Genomic DNA, 23,444 nt, shown 5'->3' with positions numbered 1-23,444 from the left:
GGCACCCCACTCCAGTACTCTTGCCTGGAAAATCCCATGGACGGAGAGTCTGGTAGGCTGCAGTCCATGGGGTCGCTAAGAGTCGGACATGAGGGAGCGACTTCACTTTCACTTTTCACTTTCATCATTGGAGAAAGAAATGGCAACCCACTCCAGTGTTCTTGCCTGGAGAATCCCAGGGACGGTGGAGCCTGGTGGGGGTCCACCAGGGGACCCTATGGGGTCGCACAGAGTCAGCATAGACTGAAGCGACTTAGCAGCAGCAACAGCAAGGGCTTCTGTGGGGCTTCTCTGGTAGCTCAGCTGGTAAAGAACCTGCCTGAAATGCAGGAGACCGCAGTTCGATTCCTGGGTCCCGCAAGATCCCCTGGAGAAGGGGTAGGCTACCCACTCAAGTACTCCTGGGCTTCCCTGGTGGCTCAGATGGTAAAGAATCCTCCTTCAGTGCGGAAGACCTGGGTTTAATCCCTGAGTTGGGAAGATCCCCTGGAGGAGAGCATGGCAACCCACTCCAGTATTCTTGCCTGGAGAATCCCAGTGGACAGAGGAGCCTGGTGGGCCACAGTCCACGGGGTCGCAAAGAGTTGGACACGACTGAGTAACTAAGCACAGCACATCACAAGGGCTTCTGTAGTTGTGGCCCCTGGGCTTAGTTCCCCCATGGCATATGGAATCTTCCTGGACCAGGGATCCAACTCATGTCCCCTGCATTGGCAGGTGGATTCTTAACCACTGGACCACCAGGGAAGTATGCTAGAACTTCTTATACATATTTTATCTAGTCTTTGTGACAACCAGGAAAGTTAGGTATTATACTCCCCAGTGAAGAGAAGCCCAGAGAGAATCAGTCCCAGTCAATGGCTGATCCGAGATCCAGACTTGAATCAACCTCATTTCTAAGCCTGAATTCTTTCCTCTAAGTTCTGCTGCCTTCCAGAAAGCAAAGCCCCAAAGATAATCTCATTGGAAGTTTCGACTAACTTTAGTCAGTCAAAAAATAGAGGAAAAAAGGAATGCATGTGTGCACAGACTGTATCGGGGGTATCCAAAAAGCGCGTGATGGACCGAACTGGACCTTAGAGAGGCTACTGGTACTCCCCACCCCCGCCCCAGTACTTCCGCCTCTCTGCTTCCGCAGGTGTTACCCAGGAAAACCGCAGCGCGCGGAGCGGTAGCGAGAAGGTTACGGTAGAGAGCTGAGGTCTAGCGATCTGGAGACGTCAGTCTTTAAAATGTGTATTCAATCTGTCCTCGTTCACTTTCACTACCTCTTTCTCACCCAGCTATTCGCTAATAGCCTTGTAATCCTCCCCTCTTCCAAACTGTCCTCCCCCAAACCCTCCTTCACCCGCCAGATCATGTCGTTCCTCCCGTCTGAACCCTCCGTGGCTGCTCTTTGCTCCGGGGATGAAGTTTAAACACCCTTCCAGGCCCTCCGCGTTCGGCCCCTGCTCAGTACTCTGGCTTCCCACTCCCGGCCATGAACTCACCTGTTCGCCTCGCTCCCCCCACGCAGGCCCTTTCCTCCCTCAGCTCTTCTGCGCAGCAGGTAAGTTCTCCTGCCCCCGCCTTCAGTTTTCCCGAGTCCCATTCACTCTCCGAGCCTCAGCTCAGATGCCACTTTTTAAGTGAAGCCTTTCGTGTCTAATTCCTACCTGCAGTCTCGACTCCTGCCATCTAATTAGACCTTCCTGGGTGTACTCCACTGGCGCTCTTCGTCTACGACTGCAATTTGCTTTGCATACTTGCCTGATTATTTTTAATGTCTGCCAAGTGTCACAAGGTTTTAGAGCCGTGCCTGGAAGGCACCCTTCTGAAACCTAGTAACTTTTCAATGAATGAATGAATGAATGAGGGAACTTGAACTGGATGTTGTCACCACCATCATCCTACCGTGACAATATTTCGAGTCCCTCCATTGCTACTGTCAATGGCATGCTCAGCCCCGTGGGCTTAGCAGAGAGTAGGCGGCGCGCCCACCCCTGGCTCCGGCACTCTGGGGACTCCCCGGGCACACTGCTGCTCGGGGCAGGTCTCACTGCCAGGAGTCCTCCGGGCTCCCAGGTTCACGTGCACTGGAGAGGAGGGGCGGAGGAAAACGAGAGCGTATGCTCTCGGAGGAAAACGGAGCTCCCGGTGCGCCTCCACTCCCGCGGCCCGCCGCCACCCGGGAGCCACTTCCTCCTTGGGGGCCGGCGTGCGGGGCGGGGCAGGAGACGCCCCCGCCGGGCTGGGCCCCGGGCCGCCCCAATGAGATTCGGTGCCCGGCCGCGGCTGCGCCCAGTCCAGGCGCTGCGCTCGGCCGCGGAGGAGGCGGCTGGCCGGGGCGGCGGCGGCGCTGCGCGCGCCAAGGGGAAGCCGAGCCTGCCAAGCTGGCGCCCGGCGGGGCCATGGTGGCCGGCGCCCGCGGCGGCTGCGCGCAGGCGGGGGCTGTCCGGCGCGGCCTCCTGGCCCTGCTGCTCGCGGTCTTCGCGCCGCTCTGGCTGCAGGCGGAGGAGCTGGGTGAGTGGAGCGCGTCCGGTGGGCGGCGGGCTGGGCCTGGAGGGACAGCGCGCGGGGGAAAGTCGGAGTCTCAGCCTGCGCCTGGAGTCCCGCTCTCTCCAGCCGATGGCGGCTCGGGTCAAAAATAAGTTACTGCATTCCAGTCGCTCCCCACCAAACTCCTTCCTTTGCCCGCAGACACTTCGCGCCTCCCTACTTTCTCTCTCCCCCTCAGTTGGTTTCCAGACTTCCTGACTCCGCGGGCCCCGTGAGAAGTGACATGGCCCGGGGTTCGCGAGCTGAAGACCCCAGCCTTACGGGGAGGGTGTGAGCGGGGGAGGCGCCTCTCAAACCTTTTGACAGAGCTGCCCACAGTCGGCCGCCTCTCGTCCCTGCGCGGCGTGTGAGCTTCTGGCTGGCACGGATGGTTGGGAAACGATTTCCCGAGGTCCGCCCTGGGAAGCCGGCAGCCCCAAACAGGACGCCCCTCTAGAGTGTGCTGCTGCGCCCCGACTTGGAACCGTGTGGTTCGGCTCCTTCTTGGGTGTCTAAGCGAGTCTCCCGACCTGGCTGATCGTTCTCTGGACCTGGTCCTTGCCTTCAAGTTGGACCTAATTAGCCCACCGGCGAGTTTACTGCTGCTTATCCAGCAGCTGAAAGCAGTAAGCCGTTTTACCAGCTGTAGGCAAATCCTTGAAATTTAGTTCTTTATTGATCGCGAGGGACAGCTTTCTGCGGAGTTTTCCAGTGGTTTCCCTCCTAGCTTACTTTTGCCCCTCATCAACTCAGATGATTTAATGGCAGTGCATCTATCCAGAATATTTTGACGGCTCCCCGCCCCGTGTTTTCTAATGGGACAAGAATCAAAGCTAAACCAAAGGCAGGCGTTTTGGTCACTGAACCCTGTATTCTCAGTCTGAAACTTTGATACTCAAGATGTTGATTTTGGTTCCTAAATTAGCTTACATAGCTATTTGTTAGGAAAGAAAGAAAAAAATAAACCCCTAAAATAGCAGAATGCTAGGAATGTTGTAAAATATTGATAAATGTGTGTGCTTTTATTAAATATGTAGGATTTTGATCGTGGGTGTCTTAAGCCCTTAGAAAATGTTTCTCAGGTCATTGTTTGAAGATGCACCTTCAGTACTGTACGTCTATGAATAGATCCAGCGATGTGTTCCTATACTAGTCTGGCCACAGCTGTCACCATCTTTCCAAATGCAGTTTTTTTAGATGTTATATGGCATCCAGACTGTTAACTGGGTGCTTTATAGAGCAGTCTCTGGGAAGTAGTGTGATTGCTTAGATTCCTAGAGCTTCACATTTGATATTTATTGCACAAAATTGTTGGAAGAAGATGTCGTGTTTCCATGAAGAATCCTGTATATTTAGGACGTTAAAAGAACCAATAAAGGCATAGGTATTCAAACACAAAAGAAGTAAAACTTAGATTTGGCACATTTACTGAAAAAAAATCTAGGAACTTGAGTTCTGATATCTCTTGAGTGAAGAGGCAAAATCAATGATTTTTGAATATCTCTCACATCTGTGGTATTTCAGATTAGCCCTTGATCACCTGTTTTTCAAGTTTTCGTAAATTTAAGTATGCAAACCCGTTTTAGGTTTTGAAATATGCTACTGGGTATATAGTTGTATGGTGATCTTCAGTGATATTAGTACTCTTAATGTTTAAAAAGTAAGACTCGTGCCTTAGCATGAATCTGGTTTTGTTGAGAAGACTCTATTTATTGCATTTTACCATCATTGTTTTTGAAGGTAGCTTAGTCTGGTGCTTCTTGGCTCCCCCACCTGCCTGATCACCCCTGTCTCCAGAAGCTTTGTAAAGCCCCAAACCCATACTGTGAATCAGAACATCCAATGGGTGGGGCCTGGGAAGATGCGATTCTAAAAAGTTCCCACAGGTAATTCTGATTCAAATCAGCTTTGAGATGCTGGAAACATCTGATATTGTACAATGTTAATTATATATATCGTATATTATTATAACATATATCATATAATACTGTGTGATGATAATATGATAAAGTGCTACTACCATCTGTGTCACAGACCATTTAATATTAGACTTCTATTCATTGTGTTGTTTCAGGAAATAAATGTGATAATCTGAATATTTATAAGCCTAGTCAATGAATTTATTCATTTTTTTTAAAAAGTCAGAGTCTGGTGACCCCTGAAGCTATACTGGTTCCTTGTAAGACTGCTGCTTGCCTATGTGCTGTTTTTGCTATATATTTTTTTTTCTTTTTTTTTTTTTTAAAGTCCATTCTTCTATATTCACTGCCAGGCAGGCCCCAGGCATTAGGGCTTGATAAGCAGAATATGGGCTGATTTTTGCTCCTTCTTATGCCCTGTTCCTCTGGACCCACTTAACTAATGTTAAGTATTTCCACAGATTGTTTCACATGATTTTGACTTTACATAATATCACATTTGGGGCTTCGCAGGTGGCTTAGCAGTAAAGAATCTCGGTGCAGTGCAGGAGATGTGGGTTCCATCCCTGGGTTGGGAAGATCCCATGAAGAAGGAAATGACAACCCACTCCAGTATTCTTGCCTGGGAAATCCCAAAGACAGAGGAGCCTGGCAAAAGAATCGGACATGACTTAGGGACTAAAATGACGACAGTAATATCACATGTATGTTGATCATTAGCATTGTTTCAGTTTGTATAAATCCATAGGCTTGGGCTTAGGTCTTATTACCTTGATTATCAGTTTTGTGAAATAAAATACCTTTTATTCATGTGAGGAATTGGTGCTAACTAAAAATCTCTGATTCTTTCTTCACTAAAATATTTGGAAATGGATATTAAAGATTTCCTTCTTGTGATTTAAGTATTAGAAGAATAAAAATAAGCAGTTAATATCTGTGGAAACTTGTAAGCATACAATTAGATACAGAAAATTTGATTATAAGATTCTGCCCAACTCTAACTTTTTACTTTCAGAAGTTCTGCTTTTAAGCCATCTGTCCTTTACATTTGGTTCAACAGGGAACAGGTGATGTCTGATGCTTTGGGTGACTGGCTTTTTAAAAAGTAGTCCCCACTTTCTTCTGGCACCTTCTGCATCAGTGCGTGCAGTTATCCCAGATTTTCCTTCATCTTGAAGGTCTGCCATTTGGTCAACGTGATAAACTCTAAGTTCTGGAGGGCAGTGACTGGGACTGTCCTTATCTTCATAGCACCTGACCAATAAATGTTTCTCGAGTTGAACTGAACAGTGTCTTTTTATTTAGGAGATATTTTCAAATTGTCCTCCTTAGAGGAAACTAGGTAATAAAGGGTTTAATCAAAGTTCTTATGAAGGCACATCTGATGCTTCCACTAATTAGCTCTGTTTCGCAAGCCCAGCTCTCTTGGCGTGCTTATTTCTATACGTCAGGATGCCTTTAAATGCAAGTGCAGCAGAAGGAAGGGAGGGTGGCCACCAGAACAATATGTCTTTTGGCACTAGTTTGTGCAATCTGTAACTGGCACCCTGAAACATTAAGTTATACCATATATTTCAGGGGAGAAAAAGTTGTGCTGAAGGATTAATTAAACACATCAAAGGATGTAATTAAAACAGGATTTGAACTCTGAAGTGTCTCAAACTGTACTTACAAACTTTTCATAAGTTGAACCCTTTTACCTTAGGGTACTGCAACAGACTAGAAAATCATATTAAAGATCACAACTTGGAAATAAGCAAGACATTTGACATTTATAAGAAACTAGATTTTTATTTTTCAGGTGCAAGGGGAAATTAACTGCAGCATGTAGCAAAGATTTTAGTCATGTTAAGGCGGTGGGGTACGGGACAGGGAAGAGGGACAAGGGAGATATTTCCTAGAGAGTTTTGGACTTACTGCTATGATAGTCCTGAATTATGAAGTCAAATCTCTGCATATTAGAGCAACCAGTTGTTTTAAAATTTTAAGGAGATAATGTCCTGTGCTTAGTCATGTCCAACTCTTTGCAACCCCATGGACTGTAGCCCTCCAGGCTCCTCTGTCCGTGGGATTTTCCAGGCAAGAATACTGGAGTGGGTTGCCATGCCCTCCTCCAGGTAAGGAGATAATACACAATACCTATTTGGACTTGCTCTTAGCACAGAGAACTCAATAAATGGCAGCTACCTTATTAATTATTACTGTTTATTACTATTGACACATACAGGGACCCTTTGTTCTGCCTCCCCCACTGCCTCCTGGATCTCATTCTCTACCACACTCCATGTTCCCAGCCATACTGATTTTCTCACTATTTCTCGGTGGTATCAGGCTCCCTGCTAGCTCAGAGCTTTTGCATGTGCTACTCCCTCTGCCTGGAACAGGCTTGTCCCCAAATGTCCACACAACTTCCTTCCCCGTTAGTCTTTCTTGGGATCTTGCCCAAGAAAGGGCTGGAAGGAGACCAGCCCTAACCACCTGGAGCCCTCTTGTCTTCCCCAAAACTCCACATGCTCTGCTCCTTGCTTGCAGTTTTCTCCAGAGCACTTCATATCTTCTAACAGAGTGATCTATAGCTTTCTTTCTTGTCTATCTCCCTGCCATGAGAATGCAAGGTCCATGAGAAGCCTGGTGCTGTGACTAGTGCTTGCTGGGTGCTTGGTAGGAGATGGGTGCTCAGTGAGAATAGGGTGAGAAGGCAGTGAGGAACCAGTTCCTGCCCTGCGGTTGAAGACTCCGAGCTGACCCTAGCTGAGAATCAACCTGAACAAGACAAAGTACTGAACTTGTATGTCTAGTCCAACTGCTATTTGTAAACAGAAAGTCTGAAAATATGGGTTTAAAATAGAGGAACTCACACAGAAGCAGAAGATGTTAAGAAGAGGTGGCAAGAATACACAGAAGAACTGTACAAAAAAGATCTTCATGACCCAGATAACCACGGCAGTATGATAACTCACCTAGAGCCAGACATCCTGGAATGTGAAGTCAAGTGGGCCTTAGGAAGCATCACTACAAACAAAGCTAGTGGAGGTGATGGAATTCCAGTGGAGCTATTTCAAATCCTAAAAGATGATGCTGTGAAAGAGCTGCACTCAATATGCCAGCAAGTTTGGAAAACTCAGCAGTGGCCGCAGGACTGGAAAAGGTCAGTTTTCATTCCAATCCTAAAGAAAGGCAATGCCAAAGAATGCTCAAACTACCGCACAATTGCACTCATCTCACATGCTAGTAAAGTAATGCTCAATATTCTCCAAGCCCGGCTTCAACAGTACGTGAACCATGAACTGCCAGATGTTCAAGCTGGATTAGGCAGAGGAACCAGAGATCAAATTGCCAATATCCGTTGGATCATCGAAAAAGCTAGAGTGTTCCAGAAAAACATCTACTTCTGCTTTATTGACTACGCCAAAGCCTTTGACTATGTGGATAACAACAAACTATGAAAATTTTTCAAGAAATGGGAATGCCAGACCACCTGACCTGCCTCCTGAGAAATCTGTAAGCAGGCCAAGAAGGAACAGTTAGAACTAGACATGGAACAACAGACTGTTCCAAATTGGGAAAGGAGTATGTCAAGGCTGTCTATTGTTACCCTGCTTATTTAACCTATATGCAGAGTATATCATGCGAAATGCCAGGCTGGATGAAGCACAAACTGGAATCAAGATTGCTGGGAGAAATATCAACAACTTCAGATATGCAGATGACACCACCCTTATGGCAGAAAGGGAAGAAGAACTGAAGAGCCTCTTGATGATGAAAGAGGAGAGTGAAAAAGTTGGCTTAAAACTCAACATTCAGAAAACAAAGATCATGGCATCCGGTGCCATCACTTCATGGCAAATAGATGGGGAAACAATGGACTTTATAATAAAGTGACAGACTTTATTTTTTGGGGCTCCAAAATCAATGCAGATGGTGACTGCAGCCTTGAAATTAAAAGACACTTGCTCCTTGGAAGAAAAGCTATGACCAACCTAGACAGGATATTAAAAAGCAGAGACATTACTTTGCTAGCAAAGGTCCATCTAGTCAAAGCTATGCTTTTTCCAGTAGTCATGTACAGATGTGAGAGTTGGAGTATAAAGAAAGCTGAATGCCGAAAAAAGAGATGCTTTTGAACTGTGGTGTTGGAGAAGACTCTTGAGAGTCCCTTGGACTGCAAGGAGATCCAACCAATCCATCCTAAAGGAAATCAGTCCTGATTATTTATTGGAAGGACTGATGCTGAGGCTGAAACTCCAATACTTTGGCCACCCAATGAGAAGAACTGATTCATTGGAAAAGATCCTGATCCTGGGAAAGATTGAAGGCAGGAGGAGAAGGGGACGGCAGAGGAGGAGATGGCATCGTTGACTCAATGGACATGAGTTTGAGTAAGCTGCGGGAGTTGGTGATGGACAGGGAAGCCTTGTGTGCTGCAGTCCATCGGGTTGCAAAGAGTTGGACACGACTCAGTGACTGGACTGAACTGAACTTCTGGTATATTCCAAAGCATTGAAGATGAAACGAAAACTATTGCCAGACTTTCAGGTCTGGAGTAAGAAAGACTAAGGAGTAATTTTGCCTTTTTGCAGCACTGATATCATCTTCCAGATGTAATCACATTGATATCATCTTCCAGATGTTAATTCTCTGCTTTGTATATAAAATTTAAAAAAAAAAAAGTTTTTCACCTTAGGGGGTTCAGGAATGGAAGAGACTTAATTGATGAGGGGGAAAAAAACCACATGGTGATTTTTAACCCACTGTGGAAATAAATTCAAACTGAGTTATAATCTTGGGATGGGGGTGGGGATGGGAGAAAAAGAGGAGGAAAGTCTGAGATTCATGAAAGCAGGAATGAAACAGAGCCTTTTTATTCAGCACCAGCACCAAGTACAGTGCCTGGCTGATAACTATTTCCAGATAACTGTTTCCTGAGTCAGTGCATGCACACTGTGGCTGAGGTCTGAGAGAATGAGGTGAAGGGTAATAGTCACTTAAGTGTTTTTAGAGGATATTGCACACATGACTGTTGTGATGTCTTTAGAGATACCTTACATGTGTTCAAGAAAATAACTGAATTCAACCCTGAAAAGGGCTGGGAATCTGAGACCCCTTTCCAAACAACACTGGGAAAGCTGCCAGGTTAGGTGCTGGCAGTCTTGAGAGCAGGGGAGCGGGTGGTATACCGGTTTGGGCGAGGTGAGTCAGTGGTCCCCTGAGATCTGCAGGTGCTTATACCTTGAGGACAGCAGGGCCCTGCTTTACCTTGAAGATCATTTGGGGACAGTTTAGGTATTTGTGACATTGGCACTGTGTCAAGCTATAGAGTCCTATATGCCTTGACTATTCAATGCCACTTCTGTTTAATCTACTTATCTAGTTTTCATGATCTCCAGGGAAGACGTAATTCCCCATATTTGCAGAAATGTCTTTGTCTTATATACACTTGTATATGGTCGTTTTAATTTTATATGGCTCCATTTCATAACTGAGAGTGTTTCATGAATATACCTAGAGGTTGTGTGTAAATGATTTTTATGGAGCACTCTATTCTTGAAAAAAGGAAAAAACAACACTTTTATTTCTGATGAACATCAAGACCAGTGAATGTTAAAGGTTATGAGTTATGAAGTCCAGTTCAGTTTCGAGTGCCAGTATATAAAATTTCCTACAGGGAAAACATTAAACATTTCTGTGGGTCTCACTTAAATTCTAAGTGGCTGAGTAGGTTAATGCAGCTTTCTTATTGCTTTTCACAAAAGCAGGTTCACTTCAGATTGAAGTGTGGTTGATTTCAGTCCCAAGGAGGAAACTGTTGAGACATAATAGCTCATGGGCCCACTGGAACGTGAGATCTGTTTATTAGATTGCTCCTGCTCTGAGTTTAGAATGGAGGCTGCTTACTGTGAGAATCACATGGACCACGATTTGCCTTTTCTTCCACTTGCCCCTAGAAAGCCACTGCTTTGCCAAGAGTCTAGAATAGAAGGTAACTCAACTCAACAAAGAAATGGCCCTGTACCTGCTGTCAGTGCTAGCTCAGAAGGGTCGAAAAATCTTTGAGACCCTCTTGCCTTTTGGGTAAGAAATTCCTTTTTCTTCCCCCCAACCCGTCTTTCTTCTTTTCCTTTTTCATCCTCTTTGCTATAGTTACTGTGCTATATTATTAAGATCTTAACAAACACACTGCTTTTCCCCTGAGGTATTCAAGTATATTAAAGACTTCAAGGCATTTCTCCCCTAAAGATTTAATTCGCATCTATTAACATTTTCTTACATGGCCACAATGGCTTGAGCACACCTAAAAATACTAATGGTAATATCTTAATATCATCTAATACTCAAGTCATATTTCCCCCGTTGACCTAAACATGTCTTTGGGCTATTGGTTTGTTCAAACAAGGATCCAAACAAGGTTCACACTTTGCTGTTAGTTACTACATCTGTTAAGTCACTTTTAGTCTATGGCTGATCCCCAGCCGCATACATTTTATTTTCCTGAAAGGAAGTCAGATTCAGTCATCTGGTGACATGGCTCACATTTTAAGTTGACTTACTGCTTCTGAGTGGTGTGTCTTTTACTTGCACCAGCGCCTAAAGTATAAAGCTGAATTAGACCTACAACTGTGATTAGACTCAGGCTAAATGTTTTGATAAAGGTACCTCAGAGTGCCATGTACTACTAATTGTATCACAACAAGATGCATTTATTATTACTGTTATTTTATTGCCCCGTGTTTGAATGATGCCAAGAATGATCAGTGACTTCCAGAAATTACAGCTTGATCCCTCCGTTATAAAGTTGCCTTTTCCCATATGACCTGGAAGTAGCCTGCAGGATAGTAATTTCTTGCTCACTCACAGGACTCATCCCCATCAATATTTCAGTTAGTGGTTTAAGTGTCTGTTGATGATTGTTACCCAATCAGATTTTTTTGATGTAAACAACATTTTAAAACCTTACCTTTGTATTTTTTTTAGTCAATTTTTTTTTTGCCTCTAACTTAATTTAGTCCTGACAAGTCTGAGAGCTGTTGAAGGAACTGAGATTCAGAGAGACTGGATCATTTACCCCAGACACATTCACTTTCTGTGCCTAAAGTGGACTCGGGGAGCACGTCCTACAGTTTTAAGTGCCTTAGGATAGTCTCCTGACTCTCATCTTCTTGAGATGTTCTTCCAGATGAGATCAAATTCAAGAAAGGAAGCCTTGGAAGAATGCAGTTTCAGGGGGTTTTTATGCAATAAAGTTTTAAATTAGTAGCCTTTGGCTTTCTCTTAGAGGTGATTATATTTGCCACAGAAATATTAAGACCTTTAAGTGGAAAGTGTCAGTCACTCTGTTGTGTTCAACTCTTTGCAACCCCATGAACTGTAGCCCCGCCAGGCTCCTCTGTCCATGGAATTTTCCAGGCAAGAATACTTGAGTGAGTTGCCATTCCCTTCTCCAGAGGATCTTCCCCACCCAGGGATCAAAGCCAGGTCTCCTGCATTGCAGGCAGATTCTTTGCCATCTGAACCACCAAAAACTTCCAATTAGTAGCTAACCATGGGCTTTTATCCACTGTGATACATTCAGCAGTGCAGAATACAGAATGTGCAATGGCTGTACAATTTTTACAACCATGCAATATGATGAATTTTATGAGGTTTACTTTTTTTCTCACAAGTCTTACGTTTCATACCTCATTAGATGTATGATAAAATGCCATCTCTTTCCCAATGGAGATTTGCTGTTCTTTGGTGGGTAAACATTGATTGCTTTTTCCTTGTATGTGGTGCATACATGTGTGTTCTCACAAACCTTCTCATCCTATTTCTTTGTATATTTTCCATTGTATGTTCAAATAATTTCTAAATTGATGCTCTTGTCCATGTGTCAGAAATATCACTCTGTTATAGTAAAATATCATGTGAAATGAGTTGCCAGTCCAGGTTCAGAAATATCACTCTGGCTTAAATATAGATCCTGAAATTTATTATTTTCTGTCCTAGGTGTATAAGTGAAATCTAGAGTAAATCTATGTCAGAAATAGATGTGTTCCAATTTTAGAAATAGATACTAAAGTAAAACCATACAAAGCTTACATGTTAAGGATTTTTCATTTTTAAAAAAATTCACGGCAAGATCCCTGTTAATAATGAAGGCTGTTTAAGTCTCTTAGGCTTCCCTCGTGGCTCAGATGGTAAAGAATCTGCCGGTAATTCAGGAGACCCAGGTTCAATCCCTGGGTCAGGAAGACCCACTGGAGAAGGGAATGGGAACCCACTCCAGTATTCTTACCTGGAGAATTCCATAGACAGAGGGACCTGGTGTTCATGGGGTTGCAAAGAGTCAGACATGACTGAGCAACTAACACTTCACTTCCTTCCCAAGTCTCTTGCTACTCAGAGTACATCTTAAAAGGACCAGCAGAATAGTCATTATCAAGAGATTTTTGGACATGCAGAAATTTCAGGCCCTGTGTGTTAGTAAGATTTCCAGGTAGTTGCTGTGCCCACTGAAGTTTGAGAAGCAGCACTTTAATCTACTGAAACCTTCATTTACAGAGCAGCTTTTGGAAGCTACACTGATGCAATCAAGTAGAACAACCTCTGCTGAAAGTGAAATAGTCGCCTCTCAGACTATTCCTTTAATAGTCTAGTAAAAAGCACTTACTTAAATAATTTAAAAAAGAGTGGTGGAATTTCTCGTAAGTTTTATGAGAAACCCTGACTTAAATATGGCTCTCTTCCTCATGTTAATTTTGAGACCAAAAGAGAAGGACTATAAATAAATAATTGTAATGTGGGTTTTAATGCCAGTTGTGCTGCTTAGCAGTAGTAGTGTGATCCTGGGCATGTCTTAAATCTCTGTTTCCTCACTCCCAAAATGTGCAGCTTTAGCAATTGCAGCCTAAATGCTTGAGTTTCATGGTCTCTGGAGTCAGACAGGTGAGGTTCACACGCCAGCTCCTCCATGGGGCTGACAACTCAGCTTCTCAGAGTCTCCGCTTCTTCACACATATAGCAGGGATAATAGGAAGGACATATGATGAAGAAAGGATGCTGTGTGCTTTCTTGGGTTGTGCTGGAATTGCCCTGTCTCAGAAGATATGGGGTATGTACTTGGATGTTTGAGATTTTACTATTTATACATAGCTGTTTGTATGTATGCCTGTGTGTATGAAATGTTTTATAATTTTTAAAATGGGAATTAATAATATATTAACCAAATATGATGATCCTAAAGATTAAATAAAATTAATATAAAGGCCCTTAGAACACTCAGTATGTCACTTTTTACAATAGATGGTTGATAAATGCTACCTATTAGTAAGAGCCTTTCACAATTAATTTTATGGTTTTTTTTTCCTGTTCTAGTAACTTTTTGGTTCTTAATAATTTTAAAAAAATCTGTCAAAGTGAAAATACCTGTGTGTATGAGGGAGCAAGAGAGAAACATTTACCATTTTATATTTTAAAAAAATTTATTGACGTACAGATGATTTATAATGTTGTGTTAATTTCTGCTGTACAGCAAACTGACTCAGTTTTATAGATATGTGTGTGTGTATATATACACATTCTTTTTCATTTTCTTTTCCATTATGGTTTATCACAGGTTAGTAAATATAGTTCCCTGTGCTATACAGTAGGACCTTGTTTATCCACAGTTTTAACTTCTAAAACCCAGGTGAACTTTGTACTTAGTAATATTGGAATTTTTGGACATGGAGAGAAAAGTCAGTGTCTGGTTACAATTTATGTGAATATCAGTAGTATGCATATTTAACATGGAACCAAGTTCGGAAAACATAGCACATTGAGATGGAAAGGATTGCTCTTATTTATCCTCAGCTTGAGCAACTGCAGCGTGGCCATGACATCAACATCCTGACATTATTAGTAAAGGTCAGCAGCCATTTTTCTCTGACTTCCTTATCCTGAGCATCTATTCGACAGGGATAAAGCAGTCATCTTAGGTTTATTTTGCTTTACAAACAAGGGTTTTGTTTTATTTTTATATTTGCATCTGTGAAACTGAGACACTTTTCTCATACAATGTGTCCAATTTGTTACCAATTTATCTTGTAAGTTAAGCACTTGTAACTTAATAACAACTTTGGGAAGTCTGACTTTAGAATATCAGTCAGATATTACAATTTCAGCCTCTGGTTGTAGACCTCTAAAGTCTCAGGTCCATCTCTCCACAACTGATCTTTGATCCCAGAAGCACTGTTTTGGGGTCTCTGTGTGCCTAGGAGTTGGCCCATATGTCCCACAGAACACCACTCCCAGGAGACATCCAATGAGCAAGGAGTTCCTTGGGAGTATTACAGCCTGCGTCCTCTGTTAGAGCAGGGGCTTTGAGATTGTTCTGAGGTAAAGAAAAGGATTCTGGGAGCTTATTTGCCTTGTTACTCTTTTTTGGTGACATGGGCTTGCTCTCTGTAAACCTTCTAGGGCCAGGGGATCCACAGTGCCTACTCTGACAGATGCTGAGCTGCCGGTTAGTAGCCCTACGTACATCTTGAGGAATGCATTCCAGTTAGGCTTTCCAGTAATTTCAAGCACTTAACACACACAGCCTTATTCATCTTTACCATGCCCAGTTTTGGTTGGTCATTTTGAAGGAAGATTGATACAAACTTCTTAGAATCATAGAGCCAATGAGTGTTACAATTTGGAAGAAGCCATCTAATTCAAAACAATATTCTTGATACTTTGTGTATGGTATTTTAAGAGAAAAATACAGTAATTATAACATTGAATTCTCGCTATATGCTCGCCTCTCTGCCCAGTGCTTTACTAGCATTGTATCATCTGATCCTCATGATGACCCTAGTTGGGCACTGTCATTGTCTCTGTGTTGCAGATGGTGAATTGACTCCTGGAGAGGCAAAGGGACTCACTCAAGGCCACATAGCTTCCAAGGACAGAGGAACCTAGTGCATTGCGCTCTGCCACTTCCCAAGTATATGGAAATAGTTTATGAAATTAGAAAAACAATATGTGTCTTCCCCTCACATCCTCAGCCCTTACAGTGATCTTTTTTCCTTTTCATAGGAGTCACAAGACTGGAGGGTGACCAAAGAACTATGGAATTGTCACTGATTTTATTTATACCCCATTAAAGAATAGCATAGCATTCGGAGAAGGCGATGGCACCCCACTCCAGTACTCTTGCCTGGAAAATCCCATGGACAGAGGAGCCTGGTAGGCTGCAGTCCATGGGGTCGCTAAGAGTCGGACATGACTGAGTGACTTCACTTTCACTTTTCACTTTCATGCATTGGAGAAGGAAATGGCAACCCACTCCAGTGTTCTTGCCTGGAGAATCCCAGGGACAGGGGAGCCTGGTGGGCTGCCATCTCTGGGTTCGTACAGAGTCGGACACGACTGAAGCAACTTAGCAGCAGGAGCAAAGAATAGCATTAAACTAGGTTCTGAGATTTTTATTTCCATTGGGCACAAATGATGCTTTTTAATATGTTAATATTAAAATTATTGATGTCTTTGCACACTGATGAAAACATCTCCCATTATGTAGGGACTGTTGGATAGGACCTCTTGAAATGATTTAATTTTCATGCATTCATATTGATTTAAGTGATTTTTTTCTTTAGCTGATAGGAAGCATTGTGTTGAGAGTTCACATAGAGAGACTTGACAAGTCCCTTCTGTTCCTCCCCTTTTTTTTTACTTTCATATGCCTTTCATCTGCTGAGACAAAAGTGTCATCTTCATTACATTAATAGTTATACCTTTAGCACCTATTTTATACATAGTAAGAATAAAGTTTAAGGAAATTCTTAAAGTTTAAGTTTGCAGAATTGTTTTGCAGAGTCAGTCATGTGTCTATGGCTACAACTATCATCCATTATTTTTTCAGGAAAACTAAAGATTTAGAATAATTGAAGTTTTACCATTGTAACTTCTGTTTATTTATTCTCACAAAGAATAAAAAGACTCAAAAAAAAGAATAAAAAGACTCTTCTCCGCTTGCTCTTCTATTCTTTTCCAGGCAACACATAAAGTAAAAAAGTTAAGCACAATTGGAGGGTAACAAAGTTTACAAGAGAGGATGGCTGACAGTGAAATTAGTAATAGCTTGGGAAAGCTGTTCGCTTTACCATCAGACAAAGAGCTCTGTAATAATTGCAAACTCCCTTTTGTGGTTGAAAAGACTGTAGTCATCAAGAGTTCACTTGATCTCAGACATAGGAAGAAATTTTCTCACACCCACACAGGGGTAATGGTGTATGCATTGAGACCTGTTGTAACTTGAATATTACAAAGAGCAAAGATACAACTGTAATGAAATCATGTTTCTAGAAATGGTTTCACTTGTGATATTTTAGAGCATTCTTTCCCAAATTGCAACTTGGGACCCATCTGTAGGTGGTACATTTAGTTCACTTGGCACAACCAGTATGCTTTTAATTTTAAAAAAGAAAGAAATGGAATAGAGTAGGAAATATCATAGTTCATTACATATAATAAAAAGTACTATAATATTCAGTTCAGTTCAGTCACTCAGTCGTGTCCGACTCTTTGCGACCCCATGAACTGCAGCACGCCAGGCCTCCCTGTCCATCACCAACTCCCAGAGTTCACTCAGACTCACGTCCATCGAGTCGGTGATGCCATCCAGCCATCTCATCCTCTGTCGTCCCCTTCTCCTCCTGCCCCCAATCCCTCCCAGCATCAGAGTCTTTTCCAATGAGTCAACTCTTCGCATGAGGTGGCCAAAGTACTGGAGTTTCAGCTTCAGCATCATTCCTTCCAAAGAAATCCCAGGGCTGATCTCCTTCAGAATGGACTGGTTGGATCTCCCTGCAGTCCAAGGGACTATAACATTAGGCTCTTGTTATTTATGCAGGTGTATGGATGTGCGCTTGCTTAGGTTGTGACGAAAAAAACATCTTGATTCTAACTATGGGTCATAATAAAACAAGTGTGAAGACTGCTGTCTTGTTCTGTGGTTGAGTTAGTAATTAATCTTAAAGGTATTTTTGTACTAGTTGTTTAACTTCATCCAGATAATTTTCCAACAAGTGCAATTCAGTTTAAAAAAATGTTTTTAAAGCCTGAATCATTCTTTGTAGTATTGCAGAACTTAGTCCATATCAGATATGTCTTAATTTCACTTTGCTGTTAGTGGAACGTGACTTCTTATCAAAGGGAAATAGTCTTTTAAGGAAGTTATTGTTTTCCTTTCTTAGTGGCTGGAATTACAGTAGACTAAATAAATGGTGGATTCGTGTAGACAAGCATCTGGGATTTGTCTTAAGCTTATTTAGAGAATAGCTTGTATAGCCATACTTCCTAAGTAGCTGATGTTAAAGTCTGAAAGAGGCATATCCGTTCATTTCAGGTATTTGGAGAGCAGATATTGGGTCCATTGGATCTGTCACTTGACTCTCAGGAATTATTGTTAACTCACCTCTCTCCCCCTCTGACTGTGAGTTCCTTCAAGTGAGAACCACATTATATTAAGTTCTGAGCTGTTTGTTGAGTAAGTTTTTAATGCCAGTTTAGGTATGTTGGTTTACAGAAACTTAAGACTAATGCTGAACACAGCCTTTAATGTTTCAAAGAACATTAGGTGGATTTGGTAGTTTTAATTATGTTATTTTTCTGGTTTATATATAATGTACTCATAGTTCAGAAGATAATGGAAATCAATTCTAATCCCACACCATAAAAATAAACACTTTAAACCTTTTTTTTCCCTTCATACTTATGTATGTGGTCAATATTGTTTTAAAATTAGTTTTCTAAAACATGGTCTTAACTTTTCCTTAATATCAATTTGCTTGGAGACATCATAGTTTGACTCTTCTTATTTAGATTGTTTCCAAATGCTTAGAGTTAAAATGTTTAGCGTTGGGGTCGAGATTGCTTGGGGATTTATAAAGCATTGATGAGTACTTGCAGCTTTCTCCAAAATCGAAGCTTCAGACATCCAATTTTATTTCTGTAAGTTGTCTTGAGGAGGTAGAGGGTTGGTGGCTCCAGGCAAACCCCAGGATTTAGGTCCCTCATGAACCCTTCACATATTCTTCAGAAGGGAGAAGTTTTCGGCCGAAAGAGAGGAGGAAATGATACAAAGTTTAGTCATCATGTGCTTTGGCAATTAAATTACAGTTCAAAAGAAGAAGAAAAGCCCTGTGTGGTAGAACTTCGAAAAGTAGACAAACTTCCTGTGGCCAAACTTCCTCCTTACCCCCTTCTTGCCCTGTTCTCCCCTTGATGGTGGGTAGGTGGTAGGTCAGTGTCCCTGTCCCCTGCCACCAATGCATCACTGCGGCTCACTCTCCCAGAGTCCTCCCAACACCATGTGTAGCTTCATCCTAAACCTGATACGTATTTTTTTTTCCCTTAAAGATTGACCTTTATTTTTCTTCATTTTAATTAAAAAAAAAAAAAAAGACCAAAACACCTATGAATACCTCATCACCCAGCTATAGTAACCATCAACATTTCCCCCATCTTTTTCATTTATTTTTCTCTCCTCCCTCCCTTTTTTTGCTGAAGTGCTATATGGCAAATCCCATACTTCATGTCATCATGTCATTTCAGCCTTACATATGTCGGTAGGCATCCCTAAAAAGAAAGGCATTTTCTCAGGTAACTTCAATACCATTTTCACACCCAAAACAGTGAATAGTACTCCCCTGATAGTATTTAATATCCCAATGTCTTTTTTAAAATTAGCATCAGTATTAAGAAGGATGAGATGGTTGGATGCCATCATTGACTCAGTGGACAGGAGTTTGAGCAAACTCGGGGAGATGCTGAAGCACAGGAAAGCCTGGAGTGCTGCAATCCATGGGGTCACAAAGAGTTGGACACACTTGAGCAATTGAACAACAGCAACATTTATTAATGGGCTTCCCCTGTGAGTCAGCAGTGAAGAATCCGCCTGCAATGTAGGAGATGCGGGTTTGATCCCTGGGTGGGGAGGATCCCCTGGAGGAGGGCATGGCAGCCCACTCCATTATTCTTGCCTGGAGAATCCCATGAATAGAGGAGCCTGTTGGGGTACAGTCCATAGGGTCGCAAAGAATTGAACACAACTGAGGTGATGACTGAGCACGAAAGCACACATTTATTAATAGAAATACATTGCATTTGAAAGTCTAACTTTTTAAACTTGTAGTTGATTTATAGTGTTTCAGGTGTATAGCAAAGTGCATGTTATGTGTGAGTGTCAGGATTAGAACCCAGGCCCCTAACATGAGGCCGAGTTTCAGTTTTCTAGAGTAGCTCTCTGGGATCAGAATGAAAAGAAGTATTTCACAGTCGGTCCTCTTCTCATCTCAGTCAAAGATTAGGAGCAGGTGGTGAGGAACGACTCTTGCCTCTCTTAAGGAAGACTTGGAAAGTGAAAGTCGCTCAGCCTTCCAGAGCCAAGTGTGTCCTCTGTGACCCCACGGACTATGCAGTGCATGGAATTCTCCAGGCCAGAATACTGCAGGAGGTAGCCATTCCCTTCTGCAGGGGATCTTCCCAACCCGGGGATCGAACCCAGGCATTGCAGGTGGATTCTTTACCATCTGAGCCACCAGGGAAGCTCAAGAATACTGGAGTGGGTAGCCTATCCCTTCTCCAGTGGATCTTCCCGACCCAGGAATGGAACCACCCTTTGCTGTACACCTGAAACATTGTAAATCAACTACATATATACTTTTTCAGATTCTTTTCCATTATAGGTTATTATAAGATGTTGAATATAATTCCCTATGCTATACAGTAGGTCCTTGTTATTTTATATATAGTAATATGTATCTGTTTGGAGAAGGCAATGGCATCCCACTTCAGTGCTCTTGCCTGGAAAAATCCCATGGGTGGAGGAGCCTGGTAGGCTGCAGTCCATGGGGTCTCGAAGAGTCAGTCATGACTGAGCGACTTCACTTTCACTTTTCACTTTCATGCATTGGAGAAGGAAATGGCAACCCACTCCAGTGTTCTTGCCTGGAGAATCCCAGGGAGGGGGAGTCTGGTGGGCTGCTGTCTATGGGGTCACACAGAGTCGGACAGGACTGAAGTGACTTAGCAGTAGCAGCAGCAGTCTGTATCTGTTAATCTCAAATCCCTAATTTAATCCCCCAACACCACTTCCCCTTTGGTAACCTTAAATTTGTTTTCTATGTTTGTGAGTTTACTTCTGTTTTGTAAATAGGTTTATTTGTATCATTTTGTTTCCACATACAAGTGATATCATGTGGTATTTGTCTTTGATTTACTTCACTTAGTATGGTAATATCTAGTTTCATCCATGTTGTTACAAAGGGCATTATTTCCTTATTTTGTTATAACTAGTGATATTCATATGTATATATATATACACATATACACACACACACACAAACACATGCATACACACATACACATACCATGTCTTTATCCGTTCATCTGTTGATGGGCATTTAGGTTGCTTCCATGTCTTGGTTATCGTAAATCATGCTGCTATGAACATTGGGATGCATTTATCTTTTTGATTCAGCATTTTTATCTTTTCAGGTTAATATGCCCATAACTGGGATTACTGGATCATGTGATAACTTTGTTTTTTTAAGGAACCTCTATACTTTTCTCCACAGTGGCTGTACCAATTTACATTTCCACCAACAGTGTAGAAAGCTTCCCTTTTCTCCACACTCTCTCCAGCATTGATTATTTGTAGTCTTTTTAATGACGGCCATTCTAAACAGTATGAAGTGGCACCTCATTGTAGTTTTGATTTGCATTTCTCTAGGAATTAGTGATGTTGAGCATCTTTTCATGTACTTGTTGGATATCCATATGTCTTCTTTGGAGCAATGTCTATTTAGGTCTTCTGCCCATTTTTTGTTTGGGTCACGTTTCTTTATATTGAGCTATATAAGCTATTTGTATATTTTGGAAATTAAACCTCTGGGGTTGCATTATTTGCAAATATTTTCTCCCATTCCGTAGGTGGTTTTTTCATTTTGTTGATGGTCTCCTTTGCTGTGCAAAAGCTTTTAAGTTTAATTAAGTACGCTTTATTTTTGCTGTTGTTTCCATTACACTAGGAGATGGATCAAAAGAAATATTGCGTGATTTACGTCAAAGAATGTCCTGCCCGTGTTTTCCTCTAGGAGTGGTCTTACATTTAGGTCTTTAATCCATTTTGAGTTTGTTTTTGTATATGGTGTTAGAAAATGTTCTAATTTCACATTTCACGTGTTGCTGTCCAGTTTTCCCAGCACCACTTATTGCAGAGACTGTCTTTTCTCCATTGTATATTCACGCCTATTTTGTCGGAGATTATCTGACCGTAGTGTGTGGATTTATTTCTGGGCTTTCTATCCTGTTCGTTAATCCATGTGCCTGTTTTTGTGCCAGTACCGTATGTTCTGATTACCATAGCTTTATAGTATAGTCAAGTCAGACAGCGTGATTCTTCCAGTTCTGTTTTTCTTTCTCAAGATCATTTTGGCTATTCGGGGCCTTTTGTGTTTCCATACAAATTAAACAACAACAAAAAAATGTTTTTGGCTCCAGTTCTATGAAAAATGCCATTGGTAATTTGATAGGAATTGCATTGAATCTATAGATCGCCCCCAGTTATCATTTAAAAATGGTTTGGTAAGATTGGTTTTTTCAAATAATGGTCCAAATAAGATTCATATGGTTGTTGTGGTGCTTAAGTTTCCTTTAATCTAAAACACTTTTTAAAATATCTCTTTGTACAACTCATTGTTGAAGAAACTGGGTCAGTTGCGCGTAGAATATTGCAGCCTGGATTCAGCTAATGACTTCCTTATGGTGTCGGTACGCTTGTGTTTCTACCCTCTGTGTTTCCTGTGGACGGAAATTAGATGTAAAGTCTTGATGAGATTCAGCTATTGATTCGCATGTTTTGCTTTTTGGTGAGAGTACACGTGAAGGTGTGTAGAGCACGTTTGATCCTGTCAGAAGACTTATAACATCTCATGGTCTCATGTGGTCATGCTCAGATCCATCGGTGGGTTTAGATGTGTCAGGAGACTTGTAACATCTCATGGTCTCATGTGGTCATGCTGAGATCCATCAGTGGCTTTAGATGGTGCCCTGCCTGATTCTTTCATTTTGAAGTTCTTCCTCCACCTTCTACCCATCTATTTGTTCCATCTGTTTGTTACCATTGCCAGATATTCTTATCAGCAAGTTGTTCATTTTAATAGACAGATGTTGTGAAAGACTCTAAAGAGGGCTCTGATAAGATAGCAGTGCAGGTAGTTTCCCAAAATTAAACACAGATACACTTATGTTACAAAATAAAGAGGTGAGACAAAAGTGTTTTCAAAATTCTAGAATCGGATCACCTTGGAATTGTCATCTGGCATCCACCATTGGTTAAATAGCTTTAAGGCAATTCCATATACGTCTTGTGTTGTTATCTGTGAACTGGGTCATACATTATGACCCTCTCAAACTCAACACTCCGTGCTGCTTAGAAAAAATATGAGAACTTGGTTAGTGGATTTAGTACAAAAAGATTTTAGAACAAAAATTCTCCTTTATTGGTTATCATTCTGTAGTGATCTTTTTAATGCAAGCTTCTATAAATTCTTTAATTAAAGATAAGTAGAAGAGCATACAGGATCACAAAATCTAAATAGTATAAAAAAGTATAAAATAGGAAATAAAAGCACCTTTGTTTTCACCCACTGCCAGTCAAATTTAACCAGGCTGATAGGTTTTTTTTTTCCAATTTTTTAATTGAAATTTTTATTCTGAGATGACCACAGACCTCTTGCAGTTAAGAAATAATACAAGAGATGTGTGCCTTTGCCTACTTTCCCTGTGATAGTATCTTGCAAAACTGTAATATAATATCATGACCACAGTATTGAAGTGAATACGTTATATATGGAACATGAATTGGTAGACTTTTAAATGACTCTTGACATCTTCCTTGTTTGTGATTCTTAGTTAGAGCTGAGTTCTGAGTTAAGTGACAGAGTGTTAGGATGAGGTCGTGGGAATAGTGTTTATCTGTTGTTTTCATTTGCTTTATTC

At 41.9% G+C, this 23,444-nt stretch overlaps 1 protein-coding gene across 3 annotated transcripts in view; it reads left to right on the top strand.

Annotated features, from left to right (window-relative positions):
- Positions 1 to 1,240: 1,240 nt before the first annotated feature.
- DCBLD1 (discoidin, CUB and LCCL domain containing 1) overlaps positions 1,241 to 23,444 on the top strand; it is a 75,758-nt gene continuing 53,554 nt past the window's right edge. For 2 of the 3 annotated variants that reach the window (XM_061427472.1, XM_061427474.1), the window contains exon 1: positions 2,320 to 2,502. In XM_061427472.1, coding sequence (XP_061283456.1) covers positions 2,391 to 2,502 — 112 coding nt within the window. In that variant the 5' untranslated portion in view covers positions 2,320 to 2,390. Of the gene's footprint in view, positions 1,550 to 2,319; positions 2,503 to 23,444 lie in introns of those variants that run through there. The other variant, XM_061427473.1, reaches the window with a different exon arrangement.

This window comes from Bos javanicus, chromosome 9 (genome assembly GCF_032452875.1).
Source record: "Bos javanicus breed banteng chromosome 9, ARS-OSU_banteng_1.0, whole genome shotgun sequence".
Classification (NCBI taxonomy): domain Eukaryota; kingdom Metazoa; phylum Chordata; class Mammalia; order Artiodactyla; family Bovidae; genus Bos; species Bos javanicus.
This window is presented reverse-complemented; position numbering and strand designations above follow the sequence as displayed.